The following is a 20,839-nucleotide window of genomic DNA, read 5'->3' on the forward strand; positions in this document are numbered from 1 at the left end:
TACCAAAGAAGGAAGATTTGACAATAAGGAAGCCTGGTCAAGTGAAGGAAGTACATCATTCATCATATCAAAGACAGAGGAGGATCAACCAAGTCACAAGCATTAGGCAAGGTGGCATCCCAGTCATCATTCCTCCGGTCAGATTGGTCCACCTCAGCAAGACCAGATTCAATGTATCTAATCTATTGGAGGTGGCACAAACTTCGGTGTACCTACCCATGTTTCCTATTGGTCCTCACTCTTGGAATGTTATTTTCTCATTGGCGAGAGGAAGTTTGTTGTAACAAACCCTAATTAGGGTTTCTATCTTGTAATCCTAGCCATTGGTTCTAAGTCAATCAAAGCCGTCTGTTTGTAAAGGGTTCTCTATATAAAGCCTTGGCTCCTCATTTGTAAAGGTTAATAGTCGGTGAATAGTTAGAAATAGTGAATAGTCAGCTGATAGAATAGCAATTAGAGTAGATTAGGAGGACAAGGCAAGAAATTGTTGCCATTGATTGTAAATAAACTCCATTTTCATTGAAGTTATGGTGAAGTGTGTTGTTTCTTTGCAATATGCATGGTCTCTTGTTGAATCTTCATTTTAGATGATAGATAATTAAATTGAATGAAAGAAGTTATTGAATGCACTCGTGTGGAATCCACCTAGTCCAAACCACTAGCCTTTTGTTGACTGTAAGTGTGCCTTGCGTGGTCAATTGGCATAGAACGAGCTTAATCCCGAGTCGTAACACCTCTGTTGTTCATGCATTATCTTGAATGGTGATCAGTATCTGATGGTGTACGATTTGAACATATTTGAAACATCCCTTAGAAGATCACACTAAGTTGGTGTTGAATTGTTCAACCTGATGGTGAGACCCAGCCCAGTAGCACTCCACCTAGTCATTCATCCATCTTCTCGCATTCTAGGTCTTAGAGTAGACTTCCTGAAACCTGTATCTTTTGTCATTTCTTTATCTTCCAGATAGTAAATAAGACTTGTGATTCCAGCAAATCAGACATTCAGGTCATCGAATGTAAGTCCCCTTGTGATTCCAGCAAAATCACATCGTACTACAAAGAGCTTATCCACACGTAGAGAACCTACATATCAGAACCTTGGAGTTACTCCGACTGATCCTTCGGCGAGATCTTCAGCAGTCGGGAAACTTTGTTCAAGAGAGAATAAGGTACCTTTAGGTATTTTATTCTGTGTTCGCATGTGCATGAAAAACACATCAACACAACCCAGTTACAAAATCAAAGAGATTTGAAATACTAACTGAAATCAGATTAAAGAAATGAATATCAGACCTGTTCATTGGCTAAACAACACATTTTCAGGTCTTCAAATGAACAGAAAACACATTCCAGCTCCCTAGAAAAGTATATATGCAAGTGCCAACCAACTCCAATCTGTTTCTTTTCATTAATCAACCACTTTACTAAACCAACTCCAATCTGTTTCCTTTCATTAACCAACCACTTTACTATGCAAAGGATGCCTTAAAATGCAGATTACAGACCTCTGAGAATGCAGATATAATTTCAATCTGAGAATACAGTCAAGAGGAATGGTACGGTCTCCTTGTAGGGGCGATTTAGCCACTAAAATATCAGTTTTCCAGCAAATACCACAAATGAATGGTCCAAAGAAGTCGGCCAGCTGTAGTAAATCCAAAGGATCAATACCCAGAATGATAACTATCCGTCTCATAGAGATGAGCAATTTTATGTTTCCCAGCTACTCAGAAAAAGCATTTCTAGATATCAGAAAATCAAGATCAGCACTCAGAATCAGAATCCAATCATCTCTAAACTCACACTACACTATTGAAAACCACACACATCAAAATACTATATATATCATCGTTATTTTAACTCCAAAATCAACCTTTCAAGCCAAAATCACTGTAAGAATTGATAAGTTCTTTCACCACAGAAACCAGCTAACTAGTAGAGGATTTTCATCCTCCAACCAGCAGAAGTGAATTCTGGAAGAAATTCAGCAGCATATCAGTTAGTTATGAATGCAAGCATATAGAAATGAGAGCTCAAAACATGTATAAATAGGCCATCCTTCAATTCGAAACCTTTTCCCTCTAAAACCAAAACTTGAAATCCCCAAAGAAGTTCGAACTTTTTGAGTGCTCAAATAAAACATTTTAATTTACTTTTTTGTTTCCTTTTAACCCCTAGACATCCCCTTTGGCATGTAATATAAGCCCATAAAAATTAAACACATTTCCTTCTTTTTGGTGTCCCTTTAGGATGACAAGATGGACCTTCTTTAAAAACAATGTTGTGCTAGTAGGACAAGGGGGAGATATTTTAAAAAGCACTTTATAAGACAGTGTGAATGAAATAAAATACAACTCCTGTGAAAACAATAAAAATTCACCAAGTCCAACTGAAACCCATTGCACTAAACTGAGGAAGGAATTGAGACTATGGCTAAGTGCTAAAAATAGCAGTATGCCAAAAATAGTAAACTTGTTGGAGACACTGAAATTCACTGAAAGGGTTCACCTCAAGTCACTAAGCCCCCTAACCACATCCACTTAGCTTATGGGAACCTTGGAATAGGCTAATTAAAAAACTCACTCTGAGCTAGGTGCAAAAAGGGGACATGACAAACAACTATAAATGTTTTGACAATATATTGGGGAAGAGTGGGTTGGGGTTGCTAGGCAACTCCCCCTCCCTAAAGAACCATGTGCTAATCTTAAAAGTCAAATTCATTTGGAGAACATAATTGAATCTCTCGAGACAAAAATAGAGTTTGAGGACTTCTTGGAAAAGAAAGAACATGAAGTGTATGCGAGGAATCTCCAAGGCATCAAAGAATTGTTGGTCAAAGATGAATTCAATCCTAAGACACTTGAATTGAGGGTTGGAATGGGAAGAAGAGAACTTGAAGGTGGAACTAATGATGTTTGGATTACCAAGGTCTCTAGAAGGGTTGAGGTCTTGTACATGTGTGGAAGTTCCCAAGGAGCAATGTCTTGATCATAACTTCTTGAGATGGTTTCAAACACTATAAACACATCAAGCAATGGTGATCGCTCCAACAAGTTCAAATGTCAAGAGGCAAAAATTGCTAAAGTTCAATGAAGATGGCTCTGAAGACCATGTAGGGCACTATAGAATTATCATATGGATAGAAAATAGGTAGTTAGATCAAAGTAATAAGTTTGGATGTTTCCTAGCCACACTATGAGGAGTGGCAATAGATTGGTATACATACATTTTTGATACTTAGAAAGCAATGTGGGAGAGACTAAAGAAGGCATTTCAACAAAAGTTCAAATTGTAGAGGGATGATAGTAATATCATGGCAGAAATGTCCAATAACCGATAGGATATTGTAAATGAATGGATGAGCCTATAACATGAGGCTCAAGGATTTATTGAGTAAACTTGAAAAGAAACCAAAGGATGGGCTAAAGAAGTAATGGTTTATTGAAGTGTTGATACCCTCACTCTCGAAGATGGAGGTAGTTCCTCCCTCATCATGAGGATGTGTACAAGCGAGCCATATATAGAGAGAGTAAAAAGAAGGCATCTTATTGTTTGAAGAAAATAAAAGATGACTTCAATTCAAGTGATAATGAATTAGGATCAATCCAATTTCTTTGTAGAGGTATGATGATCATGAGAATGATGAAAGAGTTACATGACACAAAAGAAGGTGGTAAAGAACACTGGTGTACTCTTTGTAAAATAGGTCACACCAAAACTAATTATCCTAAACAACTATTTTGCGGCATGCAAAGTCATAAATCATTTAATTGAATATTGCCCCTATAATTTGAAAATTAGAAGTACACAAGGAGAGCAATACACTCAACCAACTACCAAGCACTACGTTAAAGCTGCAAAATAACAACACATCTCAAAAAGACTATCAATATAAAAGAAGTATTAATAGTAGTGGAGGTGGTAGAAATTGAATCTAATATGACTCCAAAAATATGCCTATCAAAGAATGTCAAGAGTGTAATGAATGGGACAACGTTGTAAAGGATTGTCCAAGAATACTTTGTAAATTAAAACTTAAAATGCCCAAACGAATGCTATACTTGAGAGGGGTGAGATGATGCATGCTACTGCACCTTTAGAATCTAGAAATAAGGAAAACCCAATAATCACCTATTGCTAGATAGTTATTCTCTATTTCAGTAGTTGCTTTATAAAGATGAAAAGCACGGTATTTCTATCTTGCAGGACATATCATTATAAACTATTGTATATTGAATTGCTTGTTTGTGGAAGGGCTGCCAAAATTTATAATATTGTTATTGCTTAGAGCATAAAAAACATATAATTTAAACAAGGATACTGTAAGGATAAACAATATCTTGCATCTGTCTTTGTTATGATTCACAGCTGAATGTGAAAATATTGAAAACCATGCCAATAACAATAAGACTAAAAATACTTTTGAGTTACCCTATACTGCAATTGGTTCTGTTACTGAACAGGGTTACAAATTGTAAGTTTTTAAGCCTTATAAGAAATCAGAATCTCAGATAGATTTTTTGTTTTTCCTAGAATGTTTTTTTACGTAGATTAATAATTTATAAATGTTGTTGCTTCCATTCTTCTTGTGATATCTATCAATGATATTGTTTCATTGTCAATTGCTGGAACTTACATGAGTGAAGCATGTTTGCTGTTACTTGCTAGAAGATTGACTTTACTACCTATTTGAAAAGGATATTGCATAACTTTTCTTAGGGAATAAGCCATGCTTCTAGATAGTTTAAATTTAAAAAAATAATTTAAAGATGCTATGTCCATATATATCATCTTGAATTGTAGCCCACTTGATTGACACAGAACATGGCTTTCCTAACATTATCTTCTTCTTTTTTGTCAGGTAGGAATGGCTGCCATGCTTGCTGGTGTTTGCCAAGTCCCTTTAACTTCAGTTTTGCTGCTATTTGAGCTGACGCGTGACTATCTAATAATAATTCCTTTGATGGCAGCTGTAGGTTTTTCTTCTTGGATTTCATCATCATTTATGAAAGAAAAGACCAAGAAACTGAATGTCAAGAAACCAGCATCTTTCAAATTCCATAAAAAAGATAAGGAAGAATTTCAGAACAAAAAGCTATTAAATGTCTCTCAAAAACCTATTAGCATTCAATCTAATTTACTCAATGTGGTTCAGTCCTATCCAATTTCAAAGGACAAATTTCTGTCTACAAGCAACCTATGCGAACTTGAAAGTTCCCTATGTGTAGCAAATCAAGATTTCAAAGTGGAACAGTTGGAAGAACTGATTCCTGTTGTGGCAGCAATGCGAACCCACTATGTAACTGTCTCTCAGCAAACTTCTTTACAAGAAGCAGTGTTGCTTATTCTTGCTGAGAAAGAATGGTGTGCATTGGTTGTAGATGGTAATGGTTACTTGAAAGGAATTTTGACACTCGGAGATATCCAAAAATATGGTGAAATGGCAAGGGCAAATGACAAGCCTGTTGAGGTAATTAGACTTTCTCATCTGTGAATGTTGGGAGTTGGATTTTCAAAGACATTAGTTGTTTGGCTATTAATCTACTCATCTGTTTGGGTGGTATCCTTTGGTGATGCCTATGTTCAATATGGCTGAATAAAATTAGTACGGATCAAGGTGTTATTTTTTCTGTGGATGGCTCATGTATTTCAGTTTTCTTGTACAGGCATATTAAATAAATGGAATGTGATTTATGTTGCAAAAGAATGTTTTGTCCTTTTAATATTGTTATGTATGACATTTAGTTTCTTGTTTATACTTTTGTGATGCCTTAAAGTTAATGTGTTTGCTGATGGAACCAGTTCTTTCACTCATTGTAGTGGTGACTGAATCAATTCTATAATCATTTGATTGCTGCATATAGTAGGAAGACAATGCATTTTGGTTTCTCTGTCTTCATTATCTATCATTTAATTTGCAAGTTGCAAGTGATAGTATAAGTAGTAATGCTGATAATGACAATGCCAGTAAATCATGTAATGTTATTGTAAAGCTGATTCACCTGTGAGCTGAATTCTTAATTCATGTTGTTGTGCAGATTTTAAGGTATATCTCTCACATCTGTTTTATTTCCAGATAGAATCTACAGCGGAGAGGAAGCTTCCTACATTGTTGTTTGAAACTTAGATTCTGCATTATGCAAAGTGCCATGGCATTGCTCATTTACCTCCAAGGACCAAAGATTAATTTCTTCTAGTATGATAAGTGGGAAAAAGCTATTTAGTCATGTATTAGTTTTGAGTGCTGCATGCCTGTTTGTGTGCAATTTAGAAAACACGAGCTGCATTATTTTCTGAAATTACAATCTGATAATGTGTCTGGGCAGATGGGAGCAATATCAGTTTCTGAAGTATGTTCTTGGGATGGTGGAGGTATAGGCAGGGAATTGCTTACTGTATTCCCTCATACAACACTTAAAGCAGCCCAGCAGCTCATGTCTATTCGTGGTTTACGCCAATTACCTGTTGTGACAGAAGCTGCTTCTGAAATGAATGAAATGGGACCTTTGGTTGGACTTTTGGACAGGGAGTGCATCAATCTGGCTTGCAGGTTGGTTTTCTTGCTAGCTTTTCAGATTGAGATGTCGTTATAGTAGTACATTCATTTTTTCCATTTTCTTTTTGATTATCTACACTACTTTCCAAATTTAATGTAGGTGCTTATAGTTAAAAATAAAAATCATTTTGAAAGCAGCTTTCTTGCTTTGCAAAATGGTAGCGTATTTCATGCATGAAATGAAAGCCTTCGCACAAGCTTAAGGAAAAGTGAGAGTGATATATAAACTCCACACATCGTTGATTTGAACTGTTCTTTTTAAGGAATATGCATTCTATCAAGATTTGAAAATTTTCTCTTTTTACTATATATGTTGCCTCAGTTAAATCTTTCGACATAGGCATAGGAGTGTTTTAGCATAGGGATTAAAAGCTTAAAGCATATTAGATGTAATTGGATTTCAAATGTAAAAGTCATGGCTGCCAAAACTCTACAGGCTTCATATCTGAACCCTAATCATGTACCTTCTCTGGCTTTGCTGGTGGCATTTGGTATGTGTTGGATTTTGACCTAAAGCCTTCATTTTCGGTATCTGTTTTGGATCTTTTGCCTTCTAATAAGTTGGGAATTGACAATTGTTCTTTAGCTGTTCCTCTTCTCACCTCTGTTGGTGATGGTGGCTGGTGGAGGCTCCCCGTTGATCCTTACTCAATGGCTCCCTTCCCAGCATCTTCAGTCAAGCTGCACTTCTAAAGTCTCTCGAATACTACAACTATTCAATTTGGGTGCCTCTACTCTATTTCAGTGCATCTAACATATTTACCTCTTCAATTTTGGTGCAACTCTAATCTGAGAGCAATAGGTAACTCAAGGAAATTTTTGAATTCGTCTCATGAAACTTCTCGGTTTTCCCACACTACCTTTGCTTGAATCTATGTTAAAATAGATTCAAGCAAAGGGCTGCCTTAACTATTACCTTAAAAAAGGATGGTAGATCTTGGTCTCAAATTTTGGATTATGATAACATTCCTTTCAGGTGTCATCATTGTGTTGGTTATCTTCTTCTTATGAAACTTGGTGGCAAGGGACAAAGTATCATCATAGTTGGATCTTCCCATTGAAGGGAGAGGAGCTTTCGTCAGTTCCTATCTAACAAAACAAATTAAAATCAGATTGTTCTCTTAAGGAGTCCCCTACAGTTTCTAAGATGGATGTGATAGGTGACCAGCATCCACATTCACTTGAGGAGATTATGGTGTTCGATGGCACTCCCACCAAGACTTTGTTGGGAGTTAATCACCTTTACTTTGCCACCAAGGTAGAGGAATTCCTCTCTCAAGGGGTCACTCGGTAGGTTTTAGGTCAGCTAATGGAGGATAACTTGGCTGAGGATCCAGACATATGTGAAAACATACAGACAATACTGAGAGGGGGAGGGGTGAATCAGTATTGTAAAACTCAACAAATTAAAACAAAATATTCAATAGACAGTCATAGCACAAGAACACGGAATTTCCCGTGGAAAACCCTTTCGGGTAAAAAACCACATCATACAAGAATTATTATTATCGAAGTGGGCACTGACCCAATTACAAACAGGAGCTCCAACTCCTTAATGAGCACCAACTCTATAAAGACATCTCAGACAAAACGAGCACCAACTCAACCAGAGTACAAGAACAAGAAATTAGAAGAGTCTGTAAGCTCTATGTTTTACTCAGACATAAGTAAAACTCAAGCGACTGAAAATACTGTCATGCTGTTCGAACTTGTCTTTTTGCACACTTTGAACAAAGACCATTTAACTGTATACACAGACAGAGTATTACATTTCACAGAAGTTCTGCATTTGTCCACCGTATAGTCAGATTCACAACTTGAACCAGAACATCCCATCATTTTAAGAGAATACAATCAAAATTTTATCTGATACCAATACTTTAGCACAAAGCACACCCAGTTTTTCTTCTTCATCACTGCACAAGCGGATACAGGGAGAATAAGTTTTATCAATATAATGACAGCTAACTGCACTGTGCGAATTCCCCTTCCATAATCTTCAGCATGAGCTACGATATTTTCAAAAATCCCAACCAATATCTCCACATCGAAAGCTATATCATTAACTTATCAAAAGACCTCCTTTTTAAAACTTCAAAACCCGATGTCCTTAAAAAAAACGATTTTCTTCATCAATTCAAGAATACGAAAGCAGCTCACCAGAAAACAGCTTCTCTTCTTTTTGGAAAACACTAACCAAAACTACTACATCCACCACGTATCAACACCGCAGAAAACAAAATCGACTTTCTTTTTGATGCATAATTAATAATGTGAAACCACGAATTGAACAGCACAATCATTAAAAAACGGCTGTAGCTTTTAAATGGCACAAAAATGATAAAGAATTCGACCTCCTCAAAAATCGAATTCGCATGTCATCATTACTCCACGTAGATGGCAGAAAAAGAGAAATCGCTCAACCAAAAATTTAACGCCTCTGATCAAATCCCTCACGTAGCAGCCAAACACAGCACACAAGAAGAAAAACGCACACTTTGTGATTATAGTCGCATAGAAAATCCAACTTCACGAACAGATATAAGCTATTATCCAAAACGCTGACAATTGGTGTACAGCAAAGAGAAAACACATAACTCAGTAATTTTTTCTTTTTCAAAACACTGACGGCATACACCAAATCTTGGACACACGGCAAAAAGAATACGCCCAACTCCAACTCAACACAGGCCACGCTATACTTCAGCCAGAGAAAAAGAAAACTAGCAGAAACAACTTCTAGAAAAAGCCGAGATCACATAAGTCATACTGCTAATCGTAGAAAAAGAATAACGCTGCAAATGTTCATTGAACACATATTGATCTTTTCTCCGTCAGTAACCTTTTCTGAAGTCTGGCAAACCTTTGCTGTGGGACTACTTACCTTTACTTGTACTGGATTATTCAAGTATTCAAGTATTCATGTAATGAAACTCAATCATGCACATTCAGCACACTAGATTAAGCTTAGATAGGTTAGCATCCTTGTCCTATGTATTACAGTCTAGTTGACTGTGATCAAACTTAATGATCAATTTGGTATTAAAATACACATTCAGTGCAGGGTAGCTACTCAAAACAGTAGTGAGTCCTTGTTCATTGTTCATTTCTACACAACCATCATCATAAGTTAAAGCCGAGCTTAAGTCAAACACGGCAGTTGAAGACATCAATGACAAAAATAATTCAACAATATGGACACTGTTTCAGAAGAAAAATTTCTTCTCTAAAAATGCTGAAGACCATTGCAGGATGACTCTTCAGTCCTAAGATAAGAAGGGATAGTTGTTTCAATGAGATGTTGGTGGTTTTAGATTGTTTTAGGAGGTTTTTTAGTTTTTGGAGTTTTATCGAGAATTGTTTTTTCATTGTTTGGCAAGTTGAGGTTATGAATTGATGTATTTCTATGTTGATTATTAATACAACAGGTGAGGAACCAGCTTCACTCGGTTTATGCATAAAAAAGAAAACTGAACATATTCCAAATGTTGATTTAAATCAGTTTAAGTGTCTCATATACCCCCTTTAGCAACATGCATGGCAAGAATTGAAAAACATCCTCATGATTGACATCATTCCTTAAATTCCTCACAATTTTCCTATAGTTTGATTTCTTGTTAGTTTTCATGCATCAAATGTGCCATTATCAGTTGTGTTTCTTCTCCTTACTGCTCATGCTAATATTTTGTAGGTTTTTGTTTGAACTTCTGTTTTTGTAGAGCCGAAATTACAAAGAGGCTTCTGGGTCTATCAAGCTTCATCGAGGATTCTGAGACCAAATAATTTTCCTCCAAGAATTCTGAGAACAGATATCTGATTGTACATACATGGCACAATGAGATGTGGAGAATCTACATTGTTGATGACCAAAAGTTGTCATCATATAACTATTTAATATATATTTAAGTTGTGGAAAAAATTGTTTAATATTCCTTTAAATTTTTCTTTTATGTTTTGCTAAATTGTATGTTTTAACCATATATAACTTGTTAAGCTGGAATTTAACCCCCCTCTTACCATACAAAAAAAACTCATGTAGTATCCACTTCCAATTGCACACAATGCCCTTTCAACAAGCTTATTTCAATACTTTTCTATGGCAATGGTGCCTTCGCAAAATAAATATTGCACAAACACTGAAGCAAATTCAAGTGGAGATTTCTGACTCGTGTAAAGCTTGTAGATATTCATTAGTATATGTTGATTATTGGGCCTTATAAAGGTTATGGATTTTCAAATTGACTGGAAAATGTGAGGATTTTGTTAAACATAAAAGTTGCAATTATACATGTACCCATACACAGTTTTTAAGATTTATTGCAGAGGCACATACTTGGAAAAGCATTAGTGACTATCAGAACAGGTTACAATCATTGAAGCTATTACATGGTATTGGAATTCATTGGTATTTTACATAAAAGTTGGATTATGTGAGCTAAATTGTTCCTAGCAAGCACAAGAACAAGCTCATATAAAAGGCACAAGCATTCCAAATGTTAGCTGTTTGTTTTTTAGGGTTTTGCTTTGGTGTCGCAACTGCTAATCACCAATCTTTTTGCAAATGAGGAGTAAGAGTTTTTGAGAAGTCATCCCGAACCAAGTAGAGAAATCATGCTCTAAATATGTTTGAACATTGTCAAAGTGCTCAAAAGGTCTGAAGGACGAGGATCGCAATTGCTTTGGGTCATTTCTGACAACTTTCTATTTTTAGAATTTTTTGTTTTTTCTGCTTTTTTCTGTTTTTTTGAAAGTGGAATTTGGGTTTTGTTCCTTAGGTCATTTGAATTTGAAAATATTGTCTGTAGGTATAAAAAAGCAGGGCTTCGGAATTTTTGTTTTTTTCTGAGATTAGGGTTTTGTTCTTTAGATCATATCAGTCCTACCCATGTCTTCAGACTCAAGAAATTTTGCTTCTTGGTATAAAAAGCAAGGGTTTGTTTTTTTTGCTTTTTTCCAAGATTAAGGTTTTGATCTTCATGCCAAATTATTACTACCCATGTTCTCAGATTTGAAAAATTTGATCTCTAAGTGAAAAAAGTAGGGTAAAAATCAAGAACCTAGGGTTTTGTTCCAGAAGATCAAATATGCACATGGCAGGTCTAGATGACAACATGGCTGATCAAATTTGAAGATAACACTGGAAGTAGATCAAAAGGGTGGCACATGGTTGTCCAAATGAAAAATTCGCCCAAGGAAAGGAATGGCAGACAAAGGTTGTCTAGAAGTTTGGAAGATTGCACATCAACTAGCATGGCCAAGCCATCCTCAAGTATGCCCATGGCAAGGAAACATTCAGGTCCACCTAAGTATGTTGGAAGGATGGCTAAGACTCTTCAAACTCCACCTATGTGCAAACAAAGTTGGCATATGCTCATGGCAAACTCCTACCTGCAGTTAACTAACTCATGGCAAGGATCAAGCAAACTCTTGCATATAGTTAAGCATGAGGAGGCTTGTCCAAGCTTCTTCCAAGTCTACCCTTGGCATAGACTCTCCAAAGTCCGCCTCCTGCATAAGAAAAGTTGTCCAAGCACTAGCAAACTCCTACCTTCAGTCAAGTAATCCATGGCAGAGGTTTATCAAACTCCTACCTTTGGTTAAGGAAAAAATTCAAAAAAGTTGGCCAAGTGTTGATGCCTTGGGGAGGAAAAAATTCAAAAAAATTGGCTAAGTGTTGATAACTTGGAGAATTAAATTTCAAAATTTGGTTAAGTGTCAAGGAAAATTCCCTAAGCAAGAAGCAAATCCACCCCAAGAAACATGTCCAAGGAGAGACAAAGTCCGCCCCACCCAAGGATGGCACATAGTCTTCCAAGTCCGCCCCAAGAAGAGGTCCTCACTTGAGCAAAGTCCGCCTAGGCAAGTGTGGAAAGGGATTGTCAAAGCCCGCCCTTGGCTAATGCACTCCAAAATCCGGAACAAGGTGAAAATTGTCCAAGGCAATGCAAAGACCGCCCCCTAGGAGAAAGACTAAAGAAAAACATAAATTGGTTGATGCACTCCAAGTTCGCCTAGGTAGGAGGATAAAAAAAAAACTGTCTGGACATCCTCAAACGCCACCTAAGCATGATCAAAGCAAAGTTGGCAAAGCTTCTTCCAAGTCCGCCAAAGGAAGAGCAAAGCAAGTTTGGAAAGAGATTGTCCAAGTTCGCCTAGACACATGAGGAAGAATGTCCAAGCATACTTGAACTCTGCCCTACCAAGTGTGTGGCACAAGCAACATGAAGTTCGCCTAGATGGATGTCCAAACATCATTCAAGTTTGCCAAGGAAGAAGTGGATAAGATGGCATAAAGACCTTCAAGTTCGTCAAGGGGAAAGGATGTCCAAAGACATTCCAACTCCACCAAAGCATAGGAAGCATATCAAAGACCAAGCAAAGTCCGACTTAAGCAAGGAATTTTGGCAAAAGTCTGCCAAGAAATAAAGAAAAAAGTTTTGGCATAAAGCATGACAAGTTTGACATTGGCAAGAAACCTCCAAAGTCCGCATAGCTTGGAAAAGATTAAAGCTAAGACTAGGATGGCAAGATGCCTTCCAAGTCCACCAAGACATGGTAAGTATCATGCCAACTCCGCCATGTCCAAGAGGCTTCCAAGTCCACCATAAGGAGAGGAATAAAAGCAAAACATGAAAATCTAAATAAAGTTGGCAAGCATGTTAACTTTCAAGTCCGACTAGGCAAAGTTTATATGACTTCCTCCAAATCCGTCATGAAGACAAGGTTGAAAGAGAAAAGAAAAGGGCTTAGACATGTTAAGAAGAAAATAAAATTGCACAAACACAAGTTGATTTTGGCTAAGGCATAAATGGAATATGTGAAGATGCCTAAGCAAGATAAAAAAATTTGCCTACGGCTCAAGTGTAAGACATGAAGACAATCGACTTGCCATGCCAAAGAGAGAAAATGGCTAGAGGAAAAAAAAAATTAACAAAGTAGCACAGGAAATCAAGGGTCAAACAAACGAATGGGTTGGAAAATAAAGCTTGACACTTATAATATTTTCTAAAATAAATTCAACACCTAAATTTTCTCATATTCCACAGAGATAATTCCAAATTTCCTCCATTGTGGGAAAGGCACGAGGGAATTCTTCTCCAAAATTCAAGCACTTGAAAGAGTTTCCAGGCATCAAGAAAAGTCCTCAGGCTTGGCAAAAATTCCAGACTTCTTGAAGGATTTCATCTCCTGAAGAGTCAAAGACAAGCTCCCAATCAAATGGTGGCAAGAAGATTATTCCAAACAAACTTACATACTTAGGCAATTTTTCAACACAAATTGGAGAATTCAAGGAGGATATTCAATTGTTCCAAGTCAACATGTCCAAGTTCATTGAACATTTTGCCTCTCAACAAGAGAAGGGGTTACAATCCTAAAAGATAGCATCTTGTGCCACTTGTCTCTCATCCGATGGGTATTTGACTTATTTTGGAAAACTTTGATTAGGGTTAAGTTGTTTTAATCTCAGTCGTTGATTAAAAATCAATCCTGGCCATTGAATTGTAATAGGGGAGCCTATAAATTGAGCTCACCCCTCATTTGTAAATCATGAGAGCATGTTGCAAAACATGTTGAGATAAGTAAATTGTTGCATATGATTGCCAAAGTAATAAGTAATGCATTGATTGATGGTGATTACCTCTTTTATTTTGGAGATGGCATGGTTCTTATCCCTCATCATAGATTAGATTTTATTTCATGTATGTTAGAAGAATGCAAGATTTGATAAGTATTGATTTATGGTGAATTTTTGCTCATATTTTTTATGAACAGATGATTTTTGTTCATTGTGTAAAGTTAGTCCGAGCTTATTTTGTGAAGATTTAACTTCTACTTTGAGCAATATTGTTCAATTGTTGGTATTATTCATAAGTATGAAAATCATAAGCACATCCCTTGAAGATCGCACTCACTTTGTGTAGTTGTCCTAAGCGTGGCGAAGCAAAGTGTTGTTATTGAAGTCACATAGTCAATATCGTCTCTTGAATTCTTAGGAATAGATTAGAATTTCTAAACCTTATATCTTTTTTAGTTTTCTTGAAGTCCATGATCCAAATCCAAACGATAGATCTTCATTGTGAACTGAACGAGCCAAGCGTAAGTCCCTTTGTGTATTACAACATATCACAACGCCCATTGAGCTTATCCACACATCAAGACCTGACAAAAGAAACCTTGGAATCGCCATATAGTCTTCTCGCAATTTTGGTGTAAGCGGTGATTTTTCGACAGAGGATAGAGTGTCATTGGATATTTTATTCTAATGTTCGGTATATGATAAACCATACACCAACATGTCCTACGGATCGATTTGGCATAGAGAAAGTTAATAGTTCTATCTCATCTCATATACAAACATGCAACTAAATTTCACCCTCGATAGACACCCTAGATATTTGAAACTATAAAAAGACAGGTCGTGTAAGGTAAGCATAACATTCCTTTTGTAATTATTGAAATCTAAATCTCTGTGTGATACAAGGAAACTATTATTGCAATAATGGTATAGGGAATTCTTCCATTCTATCATAAGAGTGTAATGACAAACAAATGATAAAGGTTTGTATCACAATAACTCATTATCCTGAAAATGCATAAGGCTAAAAATATATTGGATAAATAGATTTACAAGAGAATAAATAAATCAATTCAATATGGTGTTACGTTTAGAAAAGTAAAGAATAAAATTTGTTTATATTTACAGCTAAATAGTGATAAGACAAACCATAGCAGCAAAAATCTTTTCAAGAAAAAGTGGACAAACTAAAATTTTAAGATTTTTTTGAACAAATCAGTATTTAAATAAAAAATAATCGGTTTAAAAATAAAATAAAAAAAGAGACAAACTACTTGTTTTTTAAATTTAAAGACATTTACATAGCATAGAGATATGGAGAGGAATAAAATAGAATTTAGCTCATAAATTGTTCAAATGAAAAGACTGTTAGTAGAATGCAGTGTAACATATAAGTCTTGTTAGTAAATGATTATTAGGTGAGTTTTGTATGAAGTTGATAAAGTTATTGTTAATCATAAAAATATATCATCCAAATAAAAATTCAATCAATCGATAAATGAGAAACTATACTCATAATAGGTAGTCATATGGGCATTAATTATGCATTTTCAAAGATTCAAAATACAAGACCTAGTTGCATTCAAAAGCCTTTTGATTAACCAAACCTTCAAATTTAGTCAAAGCATTGACTCGGAAAAAATAGAAGTAAAAGATAGACACAAAACATATTTTAGGATAGATATGCATAATATCGAATTAAGATACAAAATCACAATGACCAAGATTTTTATGTCACAAAGATTGGATATCTTGATGCACTATTGAATTACATATAAACATTAGGTTGATGTTTTTATGCAGCCAAGGGTTTTTCTACTAAGACTTGAGAAAAGATAGAATATTATAAAGATAAAGATGACCTACACATAACATTACCTCTTCACTTCTAATACTAAGACTAGGTAAAAAATGAAACTATAGCATTGTCATATTCATCAAGCAAAACAATGATATGACAAAGAGCCTAAATTAGCATAAAATCGAAGCCATTTAGTCAAGAAAATAGATTATTTCTTATCAAAGAACTAACTTAAAAGGTTACTATTGTCAAAAAAGATAGACTATCAAAAGTTGCTTGGACCAAATAACCAAACAATCTTCACAATAACAATTGAGTTGTGCAAAAAATCAAGATAAATATTAGACACAATTGAACCATAATAAAGTAGACATCAAATATGAAGTAGACACAACTAGCTAAAACATCGCCTCATAATATAGACCATTCACATATCATAATAGTATGATGTTATATTTGGATAGAAGCCCCAACAAAATAAAATAGATTTAATGTTTTCTATCTTGTTAATTTAAATTGGAAGATCCTTGTAATGTGTATATTGAAAATTTTATTTAACATTGGATGTAAATAAGTAGACGCAAAATTAAACCATGTGTGACTTTTGTCGATGTTGACAAAAATCATAGCATCAAAAAATATAGATAAAATTAAACCATGATAAAGTAGACACAAAATATGAAATATGAACGAGCTAAAATATAACCTTTCGAGGCCACATGTCATTATAGTAACTACTATCTCTTTGGACAAAAGCCCCACCAAATTAAAAACAGATTTTAACAATTTTAATCCTGTTGATTTAAATTGAAAGATCCTTGTGATTTGCATATTGAAAACATTATTTAACAAATTATTCATCTATTTGTATGTGCTGGTTGAATTTGTGTAAATACTATTTATATGGTGTGAAGTTCTAAAATGTATTTAAAAGAATGTTATAACAAAAAATTTGCCTACCTTTGAGTCAAATGCACCACCTCACAACTTTTTGTAAGTTTTCAACTATTTGTGCCTTATATGCACGTGAACTCTCATTTGTTGTGCCCTAAAAACATCACATGAATACGTTATTCATAAAATATTTTGCCATTTTACAAATTTTGAGGATTTCACATATTGGCGAGAGATTGATTAAGGTTTCAAACATGATTTAAACGCAAAAAAAATCATTGCAATTGCAATCAACAATTTTTTATAAAGACCAAAAAAATTGGGAGAAAAAAACATCCTTAGGACCAATTTGCAAAAAATCAAATATTATCAAAAAATTTTGGAGATTTTTTCTTTTATGAAATACACAATACAAATAAATTCAATATAAATTATACATTATAATAAATTAAAATTCTAAAAACTCTACAAATCATTTGTGACAATAAAGATTTTAGATCCAAGTTCAAGTGGAACAACATTCCAAAGGATATTAACAAAATATATCAAACACCTCAGACCACACAAGGTCATTGTTTAAGAGCTCATGAGTAACTAAAACAACACTAATAGGCCATGCAAGGCAATACCATAGCATACTACCGAAAGGTCATGCAAGGTCAACAAAATTTGTAGAGTATATGATAGAGCAGAGCTGCAGAAGTGAAAGACACAGCAAAACCTATAGATACTCCAACCATACAAAAAAAAGACTGAAATGAGCAGCAAACCTGTAGATACACATCTACTCAAGAGCTACAACTTTCACTGTAAACATCTAAATTATTCCACCCAATGGGTGGATCAACAATAACTTTCAACAATGAGTAAAAGTTGGTTGGAGCAACATACCAAAGATTTAATGACCTCTACAATGAACAGGCAATCAACGATTCCCCAATGGGCTTGGCACTCTTACTCTTCAACGCATGGTCGTCATAAACTTTCTTAGCATTTGTGCTTGCCCCAAGCTCGCTTTTCCCCAACATTTGGTTATCCTCATAGGTGGAGTAATTCTGCGAAGGTTTTTGGTAAGTCCAGGAATAGGTTTGGCGCTCAAATCCATTTCCATCATCAAGGTCCTCAAGATTTGTGTCACAAAAAACCTTTCAAGAATAGTTATGCTCATTTTAGTCTCCAACCGATGGAATGGGCTCGCCATGCCTCTATGCAACCTAAAGATGCCCTTGAAGGACCTAATTCGCCCAAATCCCTTGCTCAAATTGGGCTCAAGGTGGCAACAGGCTCAAATCGCATATCTCTTAGGAACATCAACCAATCCAAGCCAGTCCAAAAAAACAGATCTTTCTTGCCAAATGCTACAACTATTCCAACAGCCAAGGTAAGGGTCAAAAAGGGCTTCTTGAACTCGTTTCTGACAAGCACGAAAGGGCTCGAAAAGGGTTTTTTTAACTTGAAAGGGTGAGAATTCCTGCAGCTAAGGCCTTGGCGAGAGGAAAAGGAATGGACTTTCTCCACTCTTGGTTTGCAGAACCAGCAAGAATCTACTGTGTCTAAGAGGGTCTTCAACTAGAAAAGAGAGTCGGAAACCAAAGCCTACCCTCCCACACTAGAGGCATTCCGACAATAGACCTCACCTCTACTATGGAAAAGGAAGGGTCTGGGCAGTAAGCTCTTTGTCATGCCTTCAGAGGCCATCAACCCCTCCATTGGTCTTCTCAAAGAAAGAGCCCTCTTTGCTAAATTGTGTGGTATTGGCAACAACGGTTAGGATATCATCGCATGGTGGTAGCAATCATTCCCTGGTATGGTCATTGTGCGCTCACTTCAAAATGACTTTCTTTTAATTCAATGCATAGATTCTAGCTTGAAAAATAACATTCTCCATGGAAGCCCCATTTTTTTAATCTTGGGTCTACTTTTCATTTTCTAGACTGGAAACCTGCTTTCGACCTCTTTGCCTATAGAATCAGGAGATCCCCTATTTGGCTTAGCTTGGTTGGCCTTCCCTCTGAGTTTTGGTGTGCAGAAGCCCTCTTGAAAATACGAGATGCTTTGGGTTCCCTCTTAGGCATAGAAGAGGACTTTCTCAATGGATGTCAAGGGGATGTTGCTAATATCTATGTAGACATAGATCTGGATCTAGGCTTTTATGGGGAACTAGAAATAGTGTCAGAGGTCGGAAGATGGAAACCAAAAGTTCGAAGATTGACAGACAAGTATCCTGGGAAATGCATATTGAGGAACTAGATAATCTCTAGCACTTCAATGAAAGGTACCTCAAGCTCTCTCTTTAAAGAGCCTTGTATATCTATACCGATAGTACCTCAAGTGGAGGTGGCAACTTTGCAGCCGGACAATGGGAAAGATGCCTCACTGGAAAAAGTAGATCATGTCCATCCCATGGAGGTCTCTAATGAACCTTCTCAAGACCTTCATCCCAAATTGTCTGAAGGACTTGATCCATCATTAGGAGGCCATAAAAATCCCAATAGAATAAAGAGGAATCTTCCTAAAAAGGGATTTAGTAAAGTCTTTCTTGCTAAATCTAAAAAATTGACCAGGAAAAGGAAAAGAGTCGGGAAAACTGAAGTTGGAATTCCAAAAGTTCAGAATCAACCCTCCATTCAAGCTCTTTCAGATCTTCTTTCTGAAACAAAAAATTTAAAGGAGGATATTCTTCAAGAATTGAAGGGATCTAAGGTGGTCAAAGATCCTATGGAGGAGGCCCATTTTATCCAAACAGAGAACTTGCACTTGCTAGGGGTGGTGCAAAACCTAAAAAGCACATCTCCACCTGCCCCTCTCCCCAATTATCCTATCATTTCTTCTCCTGGTTGTGCTTCTCCCATCCCTACGCACCTTAATTTATCACTTGAGCCTCCTATTATCTTGGAAGAATCCCCCAATCTTCCCTTTGTTTCTCCAAATCATGGAATAGCTTCAAACTTTCAATCCATGCTTAACAACTATTTGGAAGATGGAAAAGACTTTGTGAAGGTTATGGAAACTCCTCTTGGTGCTTTGTTCTCCCAGATTAAGGAAAAAGGAAAACTGGGTATCAAGTAGCTTTATGACTGCAATCCAAAACTTGACTTTGGTATTGCATCTCCCAAGAGAGGTAGAAAATCACTCAATGAACACAGATCTTTGGAGGGAGAAGTTGATGGTCAAATTAAAATCACAAATATCTTGAAAGTAAGGAAGGGAAACACCCTTCCTGAACAAAAATGAAAATATTATCTTGGAACGTTAGGGGCCTCAACGCCTCTAACAAGAAACGCTTAATCAAAAGGTGACTTCTTTTGATTAATGTAGATATCATTATGTTACAAGAAACCAAGCTTGATTCTCAACAAGCAGTCACCTTCGCCAATCATTTCAAAATCTACAACTTGGAATCAGTTCATACAGAAGGTGCATCTGGTGGCCTCCTCATACTATGGAAGCAAATAGTGTTGAAAATTGAAAGGCTTGCCTTGGACAAACAATGGCTATCAGTAATAGCTAAAATCCTTGCTCCCAACTTTTCCTTCCTTCTGATCAACATCTATGGTCCAATGTCTTCTAATCTAAAACGGCCTTTATGGCTGGACTTGGATGGCATCATTGCTCAATTTCAAAAAGAAAATTTATTTATTGAGGGGACTTCAATGCCATCAGAAGTCTAACAGACAAGAGAGGAGGTATTCTTAGACTCAGAAGATCTCAACAAGATTTCAATGATTGGATTGATCGGAATGGGCTGCTTGAGGTGGAATCTGGAGAAAGTAACTTTACTTGGAACAATAGAAGACTAGGGTTTAGTAATATTGCAGAGAAGATTGACAGATTTTTCTTGTTGGGTGATTTCTCCACTTTTCCTTTCTCTTGAGTGTAAAGTCCTCTCGTGCTCAGGTTCAAACCATTACCCATTGCAATTAAATTTTCAAGATTCTTCCTCCTTGGCTAAACCTCCTTTCATATTTGAGAATATGTGGATGAAGGATCCTAACTTTTTATCTCTCAT

General features: G+C 36.1%; 1 protein-coding gene across 4 annotated transcripts in view; it reads left to right on the top strand.

The window, feature by feature from the left end:
• The window catches only part of LOC131028637 (chloride channel protein CLC-e), a 102,713-nt gene extending 91,996 nt beyond the window's left edge, over positions 1–10,717 (top strand). Inside the window, exons 5-7 of one of the 4 annotated variants that reach the window (XR_009102633.2) lie at positions 4,865–5,473; positions 6,080–6,199; positions 6,330–6,466. Coding sequence is in view for 3 of the 4 variants with exons in the window: in XM_057958956.2 (XP_057814939.2) it covers positions 4,865–5,473; positions 6,330–6,553; positions 10,279–10,342 (897 nt within the window). In the remaining variant the exon portion in view is untranslated. Of the gene's footprint in view, positions 1–4,864; positions 5,474–6,079; positions 6,200–6,329; positions 6,554–10,278 lie in introns of those variants that run through there. The other 3 variants (XM_057958956.2, XM_057958955.2, XM_057958957.2) reach the window with 3 other exon arrangements.
• The last annotated feature ends 10,122 nt before the right edge of the window (positions 10,718–20,839 follow it).

Source organism: Cryptomeria japonica, chromosome 4, assembly GCF_030272615.1.
Source record: "Cryptomeria japonica chromosome 4, Sugi_1.0, whole genome shotgun sequence".
Taxonomy (NCBI): domain Eukaryota; kingdom Viridiplantae; phylum Streptophyta; class Pinopsida; order Cupressales; family Cupressaceae; genus Cryptomeria; species Cryptomeria japonica.